Below are 20359 nucleotides of genomic sequence, written 5' to 3' on the forward strand. Positions count from 1 at the left end.
ACGGTGGATGAGGGAGCAATTCGAAGCCCAATTCGTTCAATTTCAGCATGGTTTTCATCGACTTGTGACACGGTGCATTGTCTTGATGAAACAAAACTTTTTTCTTCTTCAAATGAGGCCGTTTTTTTGAAATTTCGTCCTTCAAACGCTCTAATAATGCTATATAATAGTCACTGTTGATGGTTTTTCCCTTTTCAAGGTAGTCGATGAAAATTATACCATGCGAATCCCAAAATACAGACGCCATAACCTTACCGGCCGATTGTTGAGTCTTTCCACGCTTTGGGTTCGGTTCATCGCGTCCACTCAGCTGACTGTCGATTGGACTCCGGAGTGGAGTGATGGAGCCATGTTTCGTCCATTGTTATATATCGACGAAAAAAATCGGTTTTATTTCGATATAACAGCTCCAAACACTGCTCAGAATCATCAATTCGTTGTTGTTTTTGATCGATTGTTAGCTCACGCGGCACCCATTTTGCACAAAGCTTTCTCATATCCAAATATTCGTGAATAATATATCCAACACGTTCCTTTGATATCTTTAGGGTGTCAGCTATCTCGATCAACTTCACTTTACGGTCATTGAACATCATTTTGTGGATTTTTTTCACGTTTTCATCGGTACCAGCCTCTTTTGGACGTCCACTGCGTTCATCGTCTTCGGTGCTCATATGACCAGTACGAAATTTTGCAAACCACTTACGAATTGTTGCTTCGCCCGGTGCAGAGTCTGGATAACACTCATCAAGCCATTTTTTGGTATCGGCGGCACTTTTTTTCATCAAAAAGTAGTGTTTCATCAACACACGAAATTCCTTTTTTTCCATTTTTTTCACAATAACAAAAGTAGCTTCACTCAAAATGCAATATCTCACAAACTAATAATCAGACAGCTGTCAAATTTATACACGTATCTTTTGAAGGTTGGTACTAACTGAAAATGGTATGGATTTAATTCTAGTGGCGCCCTCTCATAGAAACGATACGAACTTTTCAGCCGATCTGTTAGGAATGTGAATGTAAGTGCATGCAAACAACAAATTTTTCATTAATCATTATTATTCACAATTTAGCGAAATTTTGATGATTAAAAAAAAGAAAAACGTCTCAACCAAAACTAAAATATACACTAAATTCAAAACCATTATCAAAAATATAAGCTTCTAAAATAGATAAATAAAAATTGAGATTATACAAATCATTTGATAATTATTTGCATTTAACGATTTGTTTAGTCTTGTCGAGACGTACAACCGTATTGAAATAGTTTTACATTTGATCAGTATCTACGTGGAAAACAGATTTAATGATAATTATATGATAATACAACTGCGTGATGAAAACCGCGAAAAAGCTACCGAAGAGACGGGACTCGAACCCGTAGCTTGCTCCTATCAGAGGAAATCGTTTTGCCAATTAAGCTACCCTGCATGTGAAACATGCTAAAAACAGACTAATTGAGGGCTGAAAACAACTGGCGGAATTGAAAAAATGACTACAAATGAATGTCGTGGCGCCCGAGCACAGCTGAACATGCTCGGTTATTTTGTTTAATTAGGCTGGTTTTTAGAGTATTTCCCATGCAGGATAATTTCATTGGCAAAACGATTTACCCAGATTGGAGCTAACTACGGGTTCGAGTCTCGTCTCTGTGGTGTCTTTTTCGCGGTTTTCATTACATAATTTTTCAATATTGTTTCCCCTTGAGATGCTGATCAAATTTATTTGGTTTCGTTTTTTCTTCACTATTTTCAGAAAAATGCGTACTGTAAAATGTTCTGTTTTTTCTAAATCGATGTATTGTATTTTCTTGTTTTTTACGCCAAATGTACTGTTTTTCGTTGAAAAAAATATAAGAGCGTTATGGATGTAGGATTATATTCGAGATCTGTCTGTATGAATGAAACCTTATCCCGCAGGCTGTTTATGTAGAAATCTGCCTTCATTATCCTGTTGATTTTTACGAAGCTTCCCACGTACACGTTCTTGAGTTTAAATTTGCGTAAAATGTGGCGCGTTTTTGATCTGCATTTTACAACAAGTAAAATCACAGGATTTATTAAAACTGTGTAGGGACACAGAGATATGGATCAAGCGTTGGTATTAGTGTGTTGCTGTCGATGGAGAGTACTTTGAAGGGGACAATATCGATTTTGATGAATAATCTTGTATTTTTAATTTTCTGAATAAATTCCGGGATCAAGTTAGTAAGTCTCAATTATTTTAGTTTTGTTCGGTACTCGATATCAGAAGCTCCGAAAATAACGACCAACACTACCCCAGAAGGGATTCATATCGATTTCTCATGAATGGATTGGGTTAGTTGGCAGAATTTTGTGATTAATGGTCTGGTATTTCACTTCGCCTGGATTCCTTCTATGTGATCCTTGAAGGTGAGTTTTTTTGTCACACGAGCATCTATAAATACACCCTCTTGCTGGCATCATTCGATGCTACACTGCGAAGGGTATCGTTTCGAGCACTGATTGTCCCACACGAAAAGGTAATTGTTTCATGCTGATCCTTCGAAATCGAATTCAACAGTATTAAACATCGAAGAAGTTCGGTTTATTGATTTATCAAAGAAAAATTTCCCTAATCCCAAAGAAACTAAGTTCTATATTTCTTCCCTAGAAATGAGGAGATCGGTGCTTGAAATGTCAATCCAGAAACAGTTTGTGTTGTGTTTGTGATTTTTTTGTTCGCGTCGTAACGTAAACTACATATTAAGAAAATTCAGAATACACTAAAACATCAATTTACGCGAACTTTTTTTACGCGAATTTAATTTCCGCGATATTTTTTTATGTGCTTTATTTAATTTACGCGATGATCGCGTAAAAAAGGGTTTTGCATAATGGCGGGAATTTCAATTTATATACATATGCAAAACAATCTGCCTTCAAGGAATTGTGAATAGTATATGAAAAGTATAGTACTAGATTGTTTAGTTTCGAAGAATCTAAATAAGATCTTGGGCATCCAAGAATTCTCTTGAAAACAGATATTGAACTCGCTCATCCAAAACCTCCTCGGAACAAGCCTTATGGTCTCCCAAAGTAACCGATGCTTTAACGAGTTTATTTATTGTGGTCTATACTTTTTGTGATCGATTAATTAATGGAATCATTGCGACGGATTATTAGGAAGAGCTGGTTTATCCAAATATTACTAGGAGTTCAGGCCTCAACACAGTGCAGTAACGAACTTTTCGTTCTCGGTTCACATTCGTGATACCACATGTGATCAATAGATTAATCGTGATTACTCTAGGCCATCCAAAAGCTACCTGGAGTTCAGGCCTTAAGAATAACGGCAGTAACGAACTTATCGTTCTCGGTCCATATTCGTGATGCCACATGCGAGAAATGATCAAAATACCCAGGTAAACAGTATATAGCACTACGTTTATGAACAGAACTAAAAAAAAAACTGTACATAAACTGCTGAATGCATGATAGATCTTAAGATCTGTTTTAACTGAAGTTCTTGAACGCGTGGGAATGTTCCAGGAACAGTCGGAAATAGACTGGCTAGCAATGTGTAGCTCTACGATTATGAACAGCATTAGAAAATTTTACATAAACTACTGAATGCTCGTGTAGATCTCAGGACCGGTTTTCACAGTAGTTCTTGGATGACTGAGAATGTCCCGAGAAAAGATCAAAATACCCAAGTAAACAGTTAGTAGCTCTACGACTATGAACAGCATTGAAAGTTTATTCATAAGTTCGCTGATTGCTCGTGTAGATTTGTAGGCCCGTATTCACCGAAGTTCTTGGACGACTGGGAAACCTACAGCAATAAATAATGTGTAGCTCTAAAAGTATGAACCACAAGCAAAAAAGGCATTAGCCGGTGTAGTTCTTGCTGTGACACAGTGTAGTCCCTAAGGACAATACTCCAAGTAGTTCGCGATGTTTTATGTAATTTACGAGAAATTTAATTTACGCACCCCCCGGCTCTGCGCGTAAATTAAGGTTCCAGAGTATCAGCTGCAGGAACTTGATCAGTATAAAACCACTGAATTTTTACACATAACTCGGATACAGTCCTACGTCAATATTTAGCTTATGTTTCTGACACTACCTACTCGTAGTTATTTTTCGATTCTTAACAAATAAATTTTATTATTTTCAAATCAGTTGGACACATCCTAACATGAATTTAAAATTGACTCCACGGTTCCATGGATCAATAAGTCTGTGTCCCATCAATGCAAGATGATGATTACTACCAACATTTGTTATATGGCAAAATAATGAGATAATGATTCCCTAATTACTAACTTGGTACCTAAAAGCGCTCGAAGATCACAACGAAGTGGCATTATTTTGTGATGAATATTGAACATTTTCTGTCGATTTGTTAGTTAGCACAATTTCCCCAAATTTGCAACGTTGTTTGTAATGGGCAGAATGCCAACAGTAAAACACGGATGAAAACATGAGCGCTTGTTTAAATTTAGAAGTTCATAGTGATTTGTTCGTGTATGGCCGTAAAGAGACGATGAAGACGCATGTTCCGTGCGAGAGTCAGACCTATAGTCTCTAGCGTCTGGGGTTTGGAAATGAACTCGGAATGAATTGACATTGGTCATATTTACACTTACTTCGTAATGCATCTTTCTGATCGTCGAACAGTTGAAGTACAGTTTATCGTAGATCACTTTGTGTATTCCTTTCTTGACCTTGTGCACATAAATGTTGGACATTATTTTCCAATTAAATATCAGCAAATCTGCAGTGAACGGTATCCAGAATCAGCTTGAGCAATTTCAACTGTCATAATTCACATAATTACTAATTCTTTAGGAGTCAACTAAATCATCAAGTTAAACATACAATGCCTATGTTTTTTCCTACTAAAGTAATCCATCGTTACTCAAACATGCTGAACCATTCACTATTATGGATATTTTCGCGTTCATTGCCCTACACTTTCTTTACGAATATGTAGCGCCTTGAAACGTGAAGCCTTACAAATAGTATTCACGCACATTCAGCCACAATGGCATCACGTATCTAGATAATACTGACGACTAGTTTGTATCGTTTCAATGAAATTCCAGTTACTCGAACTGCGATGCTTCAGGTGTAGTGAAACAAAACCGTAACTCGAAAAAACGAACAGCTTTAAACACAGAAGAACCCACGAAATAACGTGAAAACAGCTTCAAAACAAAAATAACCGGTATCAATTCGTACAGAAACGATTCAACTTCCGACTTGCGCTTCGATCGAACAACGATCACTTCCACGGGCGAAGTTTTTCCAACGACTAACTGACTGGTTGTTTTCTCAACACGACGAGACGGCTCAGTTTGGTTCAGGTCGCTCTCTTTCTCTGTTTCTTGCTCTACTATAGTACGGACTTATACCCTATCTAATGAATAGCTTCGAGAATAAGACGGAATACACATTAACGCACAATGGCCTAATTGATGGTCAAAAACTGGTAGAAACCATTAGTAATGAAGACGAGTTTAGATAGTGGGCTATACGAACATAATTGAGTAAATGGTATCGTTGAATATGTTGCGATCTTGAATTATTATTATATTATATCTATTAGCCTCCAATCATCATCAAATACAGAAACAGTTGTACTTAATCCAGCTACTACTATCAACTATTATCCAACTGTGTATGAACTCAAAAAATCGATAGTTGTGAATTCCTTTTAGGAAACAATAAATCAGAAGTCATGAAAGTATGAGCCAAGCAATGTTTTGGCCGTCGATGTGGATTCAACCTGTTCGTAGTGCGACGTCGGAAACACAATCAGATTATGTAGACAGACACAACATTTGCTGATATGGAATCAACAGTGGGTTGTGTTTCGAAGCGGCCGTTTCGATTGTATTCGTTGTTGTATCGATAATTTGGTAGCTAGGCAGAGTTTGTCGTGCTTCAACTACCACCCTAACTGTAATCGACTCTCTGCCTTTGAATTATTTTGAAATGGGTATGAATGTTTTGAATGCAACTTGCAGTGCCGACTTCCTGATGATTAGTTCATCAATAGTCGTGGAGTGTTCTGGTTTTTCGCACTTTTGAGCAGGAAGTGTCACATATAAGCTTGTAGCTTTTGTTTTTTTTCTATCTCAAATTTTCACATGACAAAAATTTTAGGATTCCATGACCAGTTGTTTAATTCGCTATTTAAAGAATACGAAATTTCTCGCGATGCCCTTTGCATAATGTCAGACTTTCCGATCGTCTATAAGAATTGTTTACTTTTAATAGCAAACCACCAGTCATTGAAAAGCGATTCGAAGTGTGCATAAAACCAAAGAATGATCGTTCACCACAGTTGGTAATGATGCTTACCCACCCGCTTACACACGAAAGTGCAAACTCAACAAATCTAGAACAGTCTTTCACTTGAACACTCACGAATTACAGTCCACGTCGAACGAAATTTATCTCCAACATTTAGAATAATAAACAAATCTTTCAACACACGAGAGTGTGCGTGAAATCGATTGAATTCAGTCACGTGGGTGGACACCGCATGGCCTAGACATTCTACCGTGGAAAATAGTCTGCCTAATTGTCTTCCTGATCGTTAGTGCTATTCAGAGCGAAGCATTCGCAACAAACCTGTTGATGAATCAGTAAACATCGAGTACCATCGATGGAAACTAAGATTCCTCGGTTATTAGTCTTTGGCGATGGTAACCGCCTGATCGTTGTTTAGTTTTTGTGCTCAGTTTCTGCCTTTAATGATATTGCAATTTACATTTCGCCGAACTGAGGAACGGTAAATTACATGATTCATTGTTAAAAAAACGTAACGAGTCGATGTGATCAATAGAATGAAGACTATTTTTGCAATTATTTCACCACCTATGACGTCAAAGAAACTTAATTTGACTTATATGGGTAGGATCAGATTTGTTTATTACCACTTTTAAAGAACTTATAGAGACAACTGGTCAAAACCCTAAAAACTCGAGCGGATAGGATGTTGTCCGATTTCACTATAATAGGGGTAAGGTTGGGCAAAGCGTAGACAAGGACAAAGTGAGGTTTTCTTGATATCTCGGTTAATTTTTCAAAAGGGCGTATAAGCAAGTGACAGTTTCTTTTTGTTTACTTTTTCTTCTATTAATTACCAAGCGGTTTCCGCGTTTTTCACTCCACTTTTTGCATGAAATGCATAACAGAATAGTGATATCAAAGAAAATCTTTTTAATCACATCACAATAATCGAAAAAGAGAGTGATTAAAGAGAAACTCTCACTTGCTTATACGCCCTAATGAAAAATCAACCGAGATATCTCTTTTGGTTTATGGCGTCAGCTACCGAAAAAACCTGTTTTAATCCACCTAGTGGTGTAATGATGCCATTCTCATGTATAATACTGTGGTATTCTATTCAAAAAAATTTTCTTCGATTTTTGAAAGAAACCAAGGGATTGCTTGTGCAGTAAGTAGTATAACATACAGAATGAAACAGTGCTTTGCTCGCGTAGGTCATCCGTAAGAAAACGAAGTGGGTTCACTATTATATGCACTTCCGGCACCGGAACCCGAGAACCGGTATAATCGAAGTCGGTTCGTACGGTCACCAACTAACATGACGTACAACCTCTGCTAGTTTTTATTCAAATTTTAAAGATTTTATACAATTTTGCCATCGCACTCTAAATGACGATTTAAATGTTTGTTCTATCCGAAAATATGCAGTATTTTTTGGCGGGACCATAAGACCATTTGACCCTAAGATTGACGGTTTTGAGTCTAGTTTACAACATTTTCTACGATTTTTTTGTTTCGCCGGTATAAGTGACGGTGTAAAATATTGCACACACTACCCTATAGCTCCGGAACCGGAAGTCGGATCTGGATGAAATTCAGGAATTCCGTATGGGACCACGAGACCTTTCATTTGAATCTAAGTTTGTCAAAATCGGTTCAGCCATCTCCGAGAAAACCTAGTGAGATTATTTGACACATACTTACATACACATACACAAACACACACATACACACACAGACATTGCTCAGCTCGATGAACTGAGTCGAATGGTATATGACACTTGGCCGGGCCAATTTTCACTAGTCGGTTTTTCAAGTGATTGCATAACCTTTCTATATGAGAAAGGCAAAAATTGGAATCTCGTTTTGAAACATCTTAGAACTTTACCATGCGTTTTCGTCAATCTTCTTTTAAAGCATTATATTTATGACACTAGTCTTTTGTTTCGGTGTGTTTTTTGCATGAATATTCTTCGGTGTTTCAGTTTTCATGACATTATTCTAATGTCCGTCGTTTTAAGTGGCAATTTGAGATTTTAGTCACTCATTACTCTGTAATGCCGAAACTGCAAATCGGATTGAATTTGAATCTAAAAGTGTAACAATCGATTAAACATTCCATGATATTTTCCACTTTAGAGCTTAGGGTAATTTACGGTACTTCCAGAGCCGGTATTCAGGAACCAGCATAACCCAAACCGATTCGTATGGCCATATGACGAATAAATTGCAATATTTTTGAGTCCAACTTTAAAGCTTTTCGGGATCTTCTATATCGCTTTGAATTTGAATGCGAATTACACTTTTGGGTGCCTTCCTAAACGAAAACTGAATACATCCAAAAATGAAATAAGTTTATTTGGTTATCGACTATCCAAATCTGCTAACCCGATAAACCTGATTAATTTATGTGAAATAGACATCTTTATACTAATCACCCTGTATCTCCGAAACCGGAAGTTTGATCTGACTGAAAAACAAGATGTTCTATAGAATCTTAAAACTTTTCATTTGAATCTTAGATGGTTCTTAGATTTTATTTGAATCTTAGATCGGTTCAGCCATCTACGAGCAAAATGAGTTTCACAGTTTTAATTTCGTTTCACATATCATCCTGTAGTTCCGGAACCAAAGGTCGGAACCAAACATAATTCAGGAACCTTGTTTGGGAGTATACGACTTTTCATATGAATCTGAGTTTGTAGAAAACGGTTGAGTCAAAATTGAGTGAAATTATTTGTCACACTCGCATTTGCTGATCTCGACGAACTGATTCGAATGGTATAAGGCTGTTATGTTCTTCCAGCATTTATTGCTGTAAGTAGTTTCAATCAATACAATTATGGAATTGCTTTCAACTCGAAAATTCTGCCATCATCTGGTTTACATATGGCATATTCGAACGATTATGTTGCCAAAAACGAACCGTGCTAAAATCGGTCCGAGGCAAAATATCATGCTGCACACAGTCTTGTGGGTACTTAGAAACAAATGTATGTACAGTATAAAAAATCATGTTTTATGTTGCTCCCAAGCATTTCTTTGCTAGACAGCGCTCAAAACTTCTACTGCTGGAATAGGGGAAAAAGTCGCTTGTACAAAAATTTCGATATCTCCGTTAAAAATGGACGGATTTAAACAATCTATGGCTTGTTGGATAGGTATTATCGCGCGGAATCTAAGTCTGGGAACATATTCTGTTTTCAAGGTCAAGTGTAACAGATACTGTTTACATTCTGTCTTGTAGCGCCTGGTGTAGACGTGTTTTTTTGAGCTCGGCGATTTTTGTTAGTTTAAACAATGGAAGAATTGAAGAATTTGTATTAAATTTTGCGTGAAAAATGAAATAAAGTGTAACCAAGTGTGCGAAATGTTACAGAGAGCCTACGGTGAGTCTGCTATGAAAAAAACAAGTGTTTACGAGTGGTATAAGCGTTTCCAAGATGGCCGCGAAGACGTTGAAGACGACGAACGCTCCGGTCGACCCAGCACGTCAATAATCGATGAAATTGTTGGAAAAGTGGAAAAAATGATTATGGATGGTCGCCGAATCACTATTAGAGAAGTTGCTGATGAAGTTGGCATATCAGTTGGCTCATGCCATCATATTTTTTCAAATGTTTTGGGCATGAAACGAGTGGCAGCAAAATTCGTTTCAAAACTGCTAAATTTTGATCAAAAAAACAAACGCATTACCATCTCTCAGAAGCTGTTAAACGACGTCAACGACGATACAAATTTACTTGAAAGGCAGTGGCGTCTCGTCTTTATGTGCACCTCGTGCACTGCACAACCGGGATAATTGAAAGAATTAACTGAAATTTGTTGTTCTCGCTGTCACGTTTGGCTCTGTGAAAACTTGAATGCACATATTCAGAAGAGGCTTCAGTGGCTAATGCTTATGGTAGTTGAAAACAAATTGCTGTTTCCAGAGCTGGCAGGTTGACAGATTAATCTGAGTTTCACAGATTCTGAATATGATGCAAAGATTTTCACAGATTCCTTGAATCAATAGCAGATTTACAATTAGCTCTCAGATGTCTTCGAATTGTTAGGAAAAACAATTTCCTACAGAGCGTTTAAATGTGGCGGAACCTTTTTATTTACTCAGACTGAATTTTTAGTTCGCACACAGATTTGAAAAAATGACCTAGCATCCTTGGCTGCCTGCAACGTCGAAGCGATTTTACTGATGACATTATTGATCGATTTGCTCGAAGTGCAGTGCGTGGATTTTTTCTACTGTACCGATGATACTAAATATGTTTAATAGAAAAAATCCCATCCAAAAATAAATATCGATATTTCATTTAAAACACAAGCGAATATCAACTCCTCAATCTTTCCTTTCACTTACAATGAACTGTTACATGTGATATAATCAGTGTACAACCCGTAAATTTTGACACGAGACGCCACTGTTGAAAGGGTCATAACTGGTGATGAAACATGGGTGTACGGTTATGATTTCGAAACAAAAGCACAATCGTCCACGTGGAAGCACCCAACGTCACCAAGACAAAAATCGCCGAGCTCAAAAAAACACGTCTACACCAGCCGCTACAAGACAGAATGTAAACAATGAATACAGCTGAAAATTTCACCATACATTAGGGACATATGTACCAACACAATAAAAAAAAATTTTGACCACCGGACGCGCGCAATTAAAAAATTCCGGGAACTTTTTGAACAGACCTCGTATAACTAAAAATGTAAACATCCTATATCAAAACCATTCAATAGCGTTCTGGGTGACGGGGAGACCTTTCATTTGCGACTACACACACATATACAGACACACACACGGACATTTGCTCAGTTCGTCGAGCTGAATCGATTGGTACATGACACTCGGCCCTCCGGGCGTCGAAAGATTGAGCGAATTCTATACCTATTTTTTATATTTATAAAAAAAAGGTAAAACGTAGTATGTTTTCCGTTTCCGAGCATTAATGTATTTACTACGAGTCGGAAAGAAAAATGTTTTCTCGGGGCGAAGCAGGGTATTGTACTGCGCTCACCGGCATGTAACCTTACACTTTTGTCCGAGTGGGTGCAAGCTCTGGTAAATCGTAATTTCGTATTTCGTATTTCGAAGCAAAAAATAATGTTTTATTTACTTTATATTTATTTCAATCGTTTTTAATTATTTTTCAGCAGAATGGTAAAATGCAAAAGTTAACTTTCTAATACCAGATGTAATTTTTGAACAGTTTTTGTAAAAATGAAATAAATAGTTTCCTATCCAGCAATTGTTGTCGGTATGTTTTTTTTGAATCGTTCTGAACAATTACTTAACACAATGGATATCTCATGCACAGTGAAAATAATCATTAAACCAAAATGTCGCCGCGTTGTCCTTCACCTTTGTCCGTCCTCCGGTTCATCGTTTCTCCGAATCTGTCATAGGTCCATTATGCGAAGCTGATACGAAAACAACGATGTTGTTTTTTGTACCGAAGGAGACAAATCCGTCAAACTCATCTCAACTTCGCTCAATAATAAAATACTGCCCGATTATAAGTTTCGGAAAACATTTTTTCAAAAACGACAAGGATTTGAAGAAAAAGTTTAGAAAAGTGTGTAAGAAAAATGACGCAAGTGTTGCACAGAATTCGATGTCCATTACCCTAAGAGAGGAGGCTTTATGAACCAACTCAGTACAAACATAGCTAATATGTGGCCCGTACCCAGGGTTTCGTTTGTTACTGAAGATTACTTATGTACCTAATTCTTGGTATATCTTTTACCGGTGTTTTTAACAGACACTTTATACCTTTCCATTGGTACTGTTATTATGGAGTTTTCAAAAAAATGGTGACTGTGCCCAGAAGAAGCGTATTGTATTACATTTCTTTACGTTAACTGACATGTTAATTCTGTATCACATGTATAAGACCTTCTAAATATTTATATAGCAATACCATCCACAAGACTTGTGATAATGCCATATATTCTGAGATCATTTACATTCCGACTTTGAATGACGACAATTCCGGAAATTAAACCCCCCCCCTCTGGGTACGTGACTGCCGGTAACATTTAAAATATTGAAACCGTTGAATCTTGTGGAATAACATTTATGCAATTTACTGAATACTCTCATATCAAGAGAAGAACTAATGAATCCTTCATGAATAGAACAGAACAATAAATTCACCTCCAAGTTTTACTGAGCAGAAGATACAGAAAGAAGTTTTAGTTACGGGAATAGAAGCTATAGATCTTCTAGCAATAATATTTATGCTTATGTTCCTTCAAAATTAGATGTCATCATGATAATTTTGATTAGTGTATTCCATCTCGTTGTAGGATCATTTCTAATCATTTCATAATTTTGACATTTCCAGTAGATTCAACAAACGAGTAACGGGTGTAACGCTTGTACCAATTAAAACTGTAACTTATGTAACGTTTTCTAACACCTAAAACTTACAAAATAAGTCACGAATGCAACGATTTGTAACGCCTATAACTTACAAAAAAGTAACGCATGCGATGCTTCGGAACTGCTAAAACTTATTTGAAGTAACGCTTCGAAGTGTCTCTAACTTAAAAATATATAACGTATGTAACAATTCGTAACGCCAAAAACTTATACAGAGCATGTCACGTTTCATAACGCCTGTAACTTACAAAAAGATAACGCTTCGTAACGCTCCGTAGCGTCTATAACTTACTAAAAGTAAATGTATGTTACGCTTCGTAACGCCTAAAATTTATAAGAAGTAACGCATGTAATACTTTTAACTTACAATTGAGTAACGCATAATCATAACTCACAAAAAAGTAACGCAGGTAACGCTTCGTGACACCTTAAACTTACAAAAAGTGACGCTCCGTAACGCTCTGTAACACCTATAACTTACTAAGAAGTAACGCATGTAACGCTTTGTATCGCCTAAGACTCACAAAAAAGTAACACATGTAACGTTTCGTAATGCCTATAACTTACCAATAAAAAACGTATGCAACGCTTCGTAACACCTATAACTTACAAAAAAACAACGTATATAATACTTCGCAACTTTCCTTAAAGTAACGCATCTCAACTCGTTTACCGCAAGAATCTAACCCTTATAACGGTTTTTAACGTTCATAATTTTCACAAAATAACTCATATGATTTGTAATCCTCAATTTAACAAAATTATCGTATGCAACGCTTTCTAGCTTCTTTAATTCAGCGTAACGCTTTCCGTCTGACGTAAAACGCTTCGGCAAATGGAACATTTTTCCATGTTGGAAACGGGTATAGCGTGATGGATAAGTCGATGCCTTTCGCACAACCCGCCCGGGTTCGATTCCCAATCAAGCAGTTTCTAGCCCGAGGAGGCGGATGACCTTAAGGTTAAAACCTCTATAATCGGAGCAAAAAAAATATCCATTGTACCTTTACTCAGATAGGCCTAAAAAACTTCATAACGTATAACTAAACTATTATTTCATGTATTTTATGCATTATTATTGTTGTCATTTATTTTACCCCGGTTTCATACTCCGTTTGATGTACTTTTGACTCTGTTCTGCTTCGTAGGGCCTGTCGCTGCGTGTTTCATCGGCAGTGGAGTTTTGACCATTACATAACTTTCAAAACCTCTATCTACAGGATCAACAGCTCCTTAATATTTCTCAAACTTTTTTTCTGTTTCTGATTTCGGGAGAAGCCAGGGCCCCTCGTGCCCCTCTGGGTACGTGACTGCTAATATGTGTTTATTTATTCCCTGAGAGTTTCAAAAATATCTTGCTCAAAATAATTGTTCGGTGATCATTTTTGTCTTTTGTATTTATTTCGAGTATTTTAAATTATCTTTTAATTTCATGTCTGTTTCTCGGCAAAAGTGATAAAGAAGTAAAAACTAACGGGTGGCAACTAAAATTTTGGAATTTCTTTCTCAAGCTGTCAAAAAAAGACAAACATACTTGGAGAAGATCTGATTTATTGAAATTAAAGATACATTGTTCATTGTTGAAAAAAAATTAGTGAACATTTGAAAACGGTCCGTAATGGGAAGTTCGGCGAAGCTTCCGTTTGATGTCGAAATAGTAGCGTTGTACGGCCTTCATGTCAACTTTGCGAATGCATCTCTTGATTCTACCAATCAACTGTTAGCAATTCGTGGCTCTCCAGTTATTTTTGTACACCAAGGAGCTCAAAACCCCGAAGAAATCTTCGATTAGGCGACACTGAGGTAGATTTATCGGGTTGTGGTTTTTAAGTACAAATGGGATCCAATGGGTATTCAGGAACGATTGTGGTTTTTTTCATTCAAAGCACATGTGTTCGTGTTTTCTTTCGGTACTTTATTCTGAGTCTTTTCAATGTTTTGCAGATGTACTGGTGAGAACAGTTGAACTTTTTTGCGGCATCCCTTTGACTCGGTGAATCCTTGTTGTTGAAGGCACGAGAAAGAGAACGAAGTCCTTTTGCGTCCATAATTTTGGCTGGTCTTTCTCTACCTTCCTTACGAGCAGTTGTTAAGCATCTTAGGGTATTGTAAACTGTCGAAGCCGCAACATTTTTGCTTTTAAAATATTGTACCGTACAGGGCCGGTGAAACATGTTAAATCCAGGTGGGTAATTTTTCATACTGCGGAGAACGACCCACTATTTCGAAGTATTTCTCTATTCTAATGGAAATGATATTTATCCCTAAAAATTGCAGTCGTTTTTTTAAATAAAATATTGATTCTATAAAACTTTTCATGAAACGCGTAAACTAGAAGTTAGAAGAGTTTTCGGTACTAAGTTTTAAAACAAAATTTCGCATCTAAGGTTTAACCTGGGTTCAAAAACACTGTCAATATTGGTTTTCAATTCAAAGTACCAATCTTCAAAGAACATTTAACATCAATAGCACCACGAAAACTGAATCTATCGACATATAAGTGACGTTACTAATTCATTTATGAAAAATGGAAATAACGAATTCCGTGTGTTGCTAAAACATTGCTTTTTGAATGGAAAAAAACACGCAAGCCCAGCTATAGCTGGAGAAGTGTTTTTCCCACTGTGATCCATTAAAGCTGAAGGTTTGTGGTATTCTTATTTTGAACGTGGCTAAATGAAGCAGTCAACCGGAAAAAATAAGGCAAGCTTTGATAATCGTGATGTATGAACGCAAAATCAATGTTCGTGAGATTAGATATGCTGAGATCGTTAGCACATGAACTGGAAGTTATTTAACGATCTTGTACGAAAATCTGAGCATAAAAAAATCGTCACCAAACGGATCTCGAACACGGTCGCTCATAATCAACAAAAGTCTGCCGCAATAAAATGGAATGCGTTGGTATGAAACAGTGGACGAAACATGGTGGATCCACATTTTTATCCGGAGTCATACCAGCATTCAGACTGGGAAAGCCATCTGAAAACGTAACAGGTAACTGGAACAATCATGGCATAAGTTTTTAGATATTCGAGGTATAATTAGCATCGACTATCTTGAACAGGAAAGTACCATCAAAAGTGAATCACCGTTAACCAAGACAATGCACCGTGCCATAAATCAATGAACACTGCGATCTGTTTCCTCATCCACCTTGTTCACAATTACCTAGCTCCCAGCGATTGTTTGTCCTTTGCGGATTAGAAAAATACACGCCGAAGAAAAATATTTGGCTCGAATAAGACAGTCATCGCCGCAAAGGAAGCCGATGTTTAGACCAGTGATAAATCATTTTATAAGAATGGTATTGAAAAATTATTAAAGTGCTAGAACGATTGTATGTCATTTGAAGATGATAATGTTGATGAATAAAAAATATGCCTGCACAAGAAATTATGTTTTTCTGGTTAGTTCCTGGACTGTTTGAACGATGTGTTAGCAACTTTTACTTCTTTTCTGAGCCACACAGAGTTCAAGTTTATTCGATAGAGAATCTAGGTTTGTATGAGTGATTTTCTTAAAAGCGAACACACTCATTAAAACGCAGAAATATAATGGAAACCGTGAACTTGTATGTATTTGCTAGAAGAAACCATGACAAAGATTTTGGTTACTAACCGAAGTTTCGATTACCAATTATCTGAAATATGATTTTATATATATATATATATATATATATATATATATATATATATATATATATATATATATATATATATATATATATATATATATATATATATATATATATATATATATATATATATATATATATATATATATATATATATATATATAGATTCATCTACTCCAATCGAAGTGTAGAAATATTTTTAATACAGTTTATGTAATGATATGGAAAATAAAATAAAAATGATTGAGATATAGATGTTCAAAACCTGAATACTGTTTGTACGGTTCTCAGTATTTTGAATGTGCACACCGGTATAGAAAGCAAAAACGTAGTCATCCGTCCGATTCTCTCGATCCCGTGTCTACCATCTTTATTGAAACTAACAAGATCTTTTTTTTTTGTCACTAACTTTTTCGTTCTTCTTTCCTCCGTCTCTTCACATCTCGATGGCAACTAATAAGATATCTGTCGTATTAAGACATGCTGTTCCCATATCCCCTTTTTACCTCGTGTTCCACAATATTCACTTCTCTTTCATTCTCTTCAGTAACATCACCATCACCGACAACGGAGAACCGCTCCAGTCGATGACCAGGCTGCGGGCCACCCGCTGAGTCTTCGTAGCCTGATGATTTTTCCCGCGGACCCACACGGACTGAATGATGCGGCCAACATAGATATTTACCAACGCCATCTGGAAGACCCTCATGCTATATTCAGTTCACCGGCCACTGCTGATCGCCACCAGAAAGTTGAATTTTCGATAATCCACGACCCCGATACGACATTACCTAATGATACTATTCTAGTTTTAAGTTAGTCGTTAATTAAGATTAGAAAATACCCTTGGCGTCTTAGAGCTTAAGCAGTGTGCCTTAAAATTATATTATATTATTGAATAAAAAAAAACGTAGTCCTACGTCAAAAGATTTTGAGTGATTTTCTTCATGTGAAGATATAGAAGGTGAGATGTGACAAGGTTCATTTCATCATGCAGAAATCTTTTAGTAACTTAACTTTCACTTTTTACAAGAGAAGTCGACCTTAAACATCTGCCGGAAAATTCCGATGAAGGTCTTCTACTATTTACTATTCCGACAAAGCTACCAAAAGTTGTTACTTTCTACTTGCTACTGCATTCTTCTTTTGCGGCTCGGAATGTGAAGAGTAAAAGACCTTTATCGGTGTTTTCCGGTATCTCAGAGACCCGACTGATTCGCATTGATGAGATGCTTAAGCTCGGCTCCTTTGCTGGAAGGAAAAAGTTTAGTTACTGAAAGATTTCTGCCTGCTGAAATGACCCTTGTCACGTCTCTCCTTTCGGCGGTATATCTTCACAATCTTGCTCTCCCTTGAGAACTAGCATTCTATAATTTTGATTTTATTTATTACTCCGAATTACAATAAAAATATTCTTATTATAATGAATAATGCTAATATTTCCATTGTTTTTTGTTCGAAGTTTCAGGTGGGTAATTACCTTTGGAATTTTCGGGTGGGTAGTGCTACCCACCGTACCCACCTCTTTCACCGGCCCTGGTACCGTATACTATTTGCCGAGATTTCTGTGCAGTTCGTAGAACTGTACAATGCGCTCGTGAAATACTTCTTGTTTCGACGGCATTTTGAGCAAAACTGAGCAGGCATGAACAAAACAGAAAATACTAGGAGAAAGAGAGCTAACACATACACACTCTTAGTTCTTTCTGAGCTCGTTTGTTGTTGAGCATACAGGCCTCGAAAACATTCCAAAATTTTAGTTGCCACCCGTTATATATTTGCACTGTTCCACATCATTAGAACGAACCACCCCAAAATGCTGTTGCTTGTATTTTTCCTATGTTCCCTTTCACACTCTGTTTTTGCGTTGGTTAACAAATTTAGTTTTTGTCACACACTTAAAAAAAATCGTGTAATTTTACGTCTGTATAGATGCACATGAAAGGAGTGTCGCAATTCACTTAAATTCACATCTCAAAGCAAGTAAAAATGAATCTTATCAATAACTTTTCAGCTAGTTCAGCTGAAGTTGACGTCGAAAAAGACACAATCGACACTAGTAAATAATGCAACGTTTTCAACAGTTAGTCAAGCTCGCCCAAAGTTTTTTTTCATCGAAGATAATCGTTTTTGACCCAATGCGATCTGTATGCTTCATCTGAATAAGCAACTGCATCATAGACGACCGATTTTACTCTTTAAAACATTATTTTAGAATCTGTAAACTTTATTCCAGAAACGATTTATTTTGGAAGCACATGTGTTTCACTAATAACAGTTTCGTCTCGATACGAGCAATATTGCATATTTACAAGTTGTCAACCATAGTGCAGTGCGCTGAATAGCGAAATAAACAGAAAATTGGTCTCATGAACCCATTATCATACGTACCAGCGACAATGTATTTCTTGGTGTCGTCAAGGATAACCAGAGTTTCGAAATTCTCCCGCATTACAAAGTACAAAACTTCATTCAAAGTAAAACCATCAGTTTAGTTCAAAATTAATGAAGGTTCGATCATTAATAAACGCTCGTAGAACGAATGATTCATCGGCAAATTACTTCAGCCGTCTTATAATCAGATTTCTCAGAAGTGCGGGTACTTTTTTTCTAATGCGAGTACACCTGCACTTGGTCGAACTAACGCGATTGAATTTATACGATTCACACTATTTTGCACACATCATCAGCGCGCAGGAATTTCAATCGGATGATGAGCCTTTTGAATGGATAAGTAGGAATGTTTTTGTCACAGTTATTTACTTCGTAACGCTTCCATAGACAGAATGTTGATTTCACGATGGAGAGTCGGCTTGTATCTGACTTTTATTACACTGATTTAACTGCGTGAATTGGCACCGTATGTTGTTGGGATTGCTTTTGAGTGAGCTATCCATCTCAGGCGGATTTTGTCCGTATACCGCATCGTAAGAGAAACACAATCGTCTCGTGATGTATGTCTTTTTGATTCGTGTTTTGACGGAAATGCACAGTGGCTTTCTAATATCAGTATAACGTGGTTGGTTCGAAGGACAAAATCACTACGTTTCATATTGGAAATCCTTCGGTTCATTGGTTTACACTTCTTCTGTATCATTGAAGATACTTTTGATTGATTTGTTTAGTCATTACCGACTAATTTTGAAGCTGAATTCGTTATTTTTTGTGAACTATGAAATGTCCATTTAAGTCAAGATGAAAAATCAAAAATAACCTACAAAATCGGAGAAAATGAATTAAGTTCTACTATTTCGGAAACGGATTCCAAAACCGGTGGAGTCGAAGCCGCCCAACTTACAAATTAAATTGGCTTAAAACTAAGCCGAATTTGAAATTATTTATAACGTTTTCTGCAACGTCACTCTAAACAATGGTTTAAAATGTTGACCACTTATCAACCATTAATCCAGGAACCAGAGGTCAGATCCGGATAAAAATCAACAGATTTATGTGATTCCATAAGACCTTTCATTTGAACCCAAGTTTGTGAAAATCAGTTTAGCCATCTCTGAGAAAAGTGAGTGTGACAGCCAAAGTGAGTTCTAATGGCTAGTAGCAAATATAATTCATTATTTGAATAAGCTTTTAGCTCAATTTAGAAGGTTGTGTCCGTTTCTTGCATCGTCGCTCTAAAAAAAGGTGTCAAAGTTTAAGCACTCATCACCCAATAATTCCAAAGCCACAAGTAGAATCCTGATTAAATTTAGAACATGTTCATAGTAATATAAGAAATTTAGCAAAAACATTTTACTGCCACAACAGAACAACTGTTTCGAATAAATCCGAGCTCTTTTTTTTTAAGCATTCCAAGTTGGGTTGCAAACAATATTATAATGAACTAGCTGAATTACCCGTCGTTGCTCGGAAATGTTTTGTAAAGGAAAAACTGCAAGAAGATCCTTGTTTTGCCAATTGAAATACTCGGAATAACACAACGTGAAAGGCAACTCGATTAAACAATGCTCGGTATATTATTATTTATACACTGCTAAAAATCGACACCTTTTTAAAATGCAATTCTCTAAATACATTTCAAGTTCCAGACTCGCTTCCTTTGCATAA

At 36.7% G+C, this 20359-nt stretch overlaps 1 protein-coding gene across 6 annotated transcripts in view; it reads right to left on the reverse strand.

The window, feature by feature from the left end:
* Nucleotides 1-20359, reverse strand: part of LOC131428237 (phosphatidylcholine:ceramide cholinephosphotransferase 1-like) — a 65634-nt gene that overhangs the window by 39839 nt on the left and 5436 nt on the right. Inside the window, exons 1-2 of one of the 6 annotated variants that reach the window (XM_058592007.1) lie at nucleotides 4848-5304; nucleotides 4616-4743 (exon numbers count right to left, since the gene is read on the reverse strand). The exons of 2 other annotated variants lie outside the window; for them this stretch is intronic. In XM_058592007.1, the coding sequence (XP_058447990.1) occupies nucleotides 4616-4743; nucleotides 4848-4881 (162 nt within the window). In that variant the 5' untranslated portion in view covers nucleotides 4882-5304. Of the gene's footprint in view, nucleotides 1-4615; nucleotides 4744-4847; nucleotides 5305-20359 lie in introns of those variants that run through there. 3 more of the 6 variants (XM_058592009.1, XM_058592008.1, XM_058592011.1) reach the window with 3 other exon arrangements.

The sequence above is a fragment of the Malaya genurostris genome, chromosome 2 (assembly GCF_030247185.1).
Source record: "Malaya genurostris strain Urasoe2022 chromosome 2, Malgen_1.1, whole genome shotgun sequence".
NCBI lineage: Eukaryota > Metazoa > Arthropoda > Insecta > Diptera > Culicidae > Malaya > Malaya genurostris.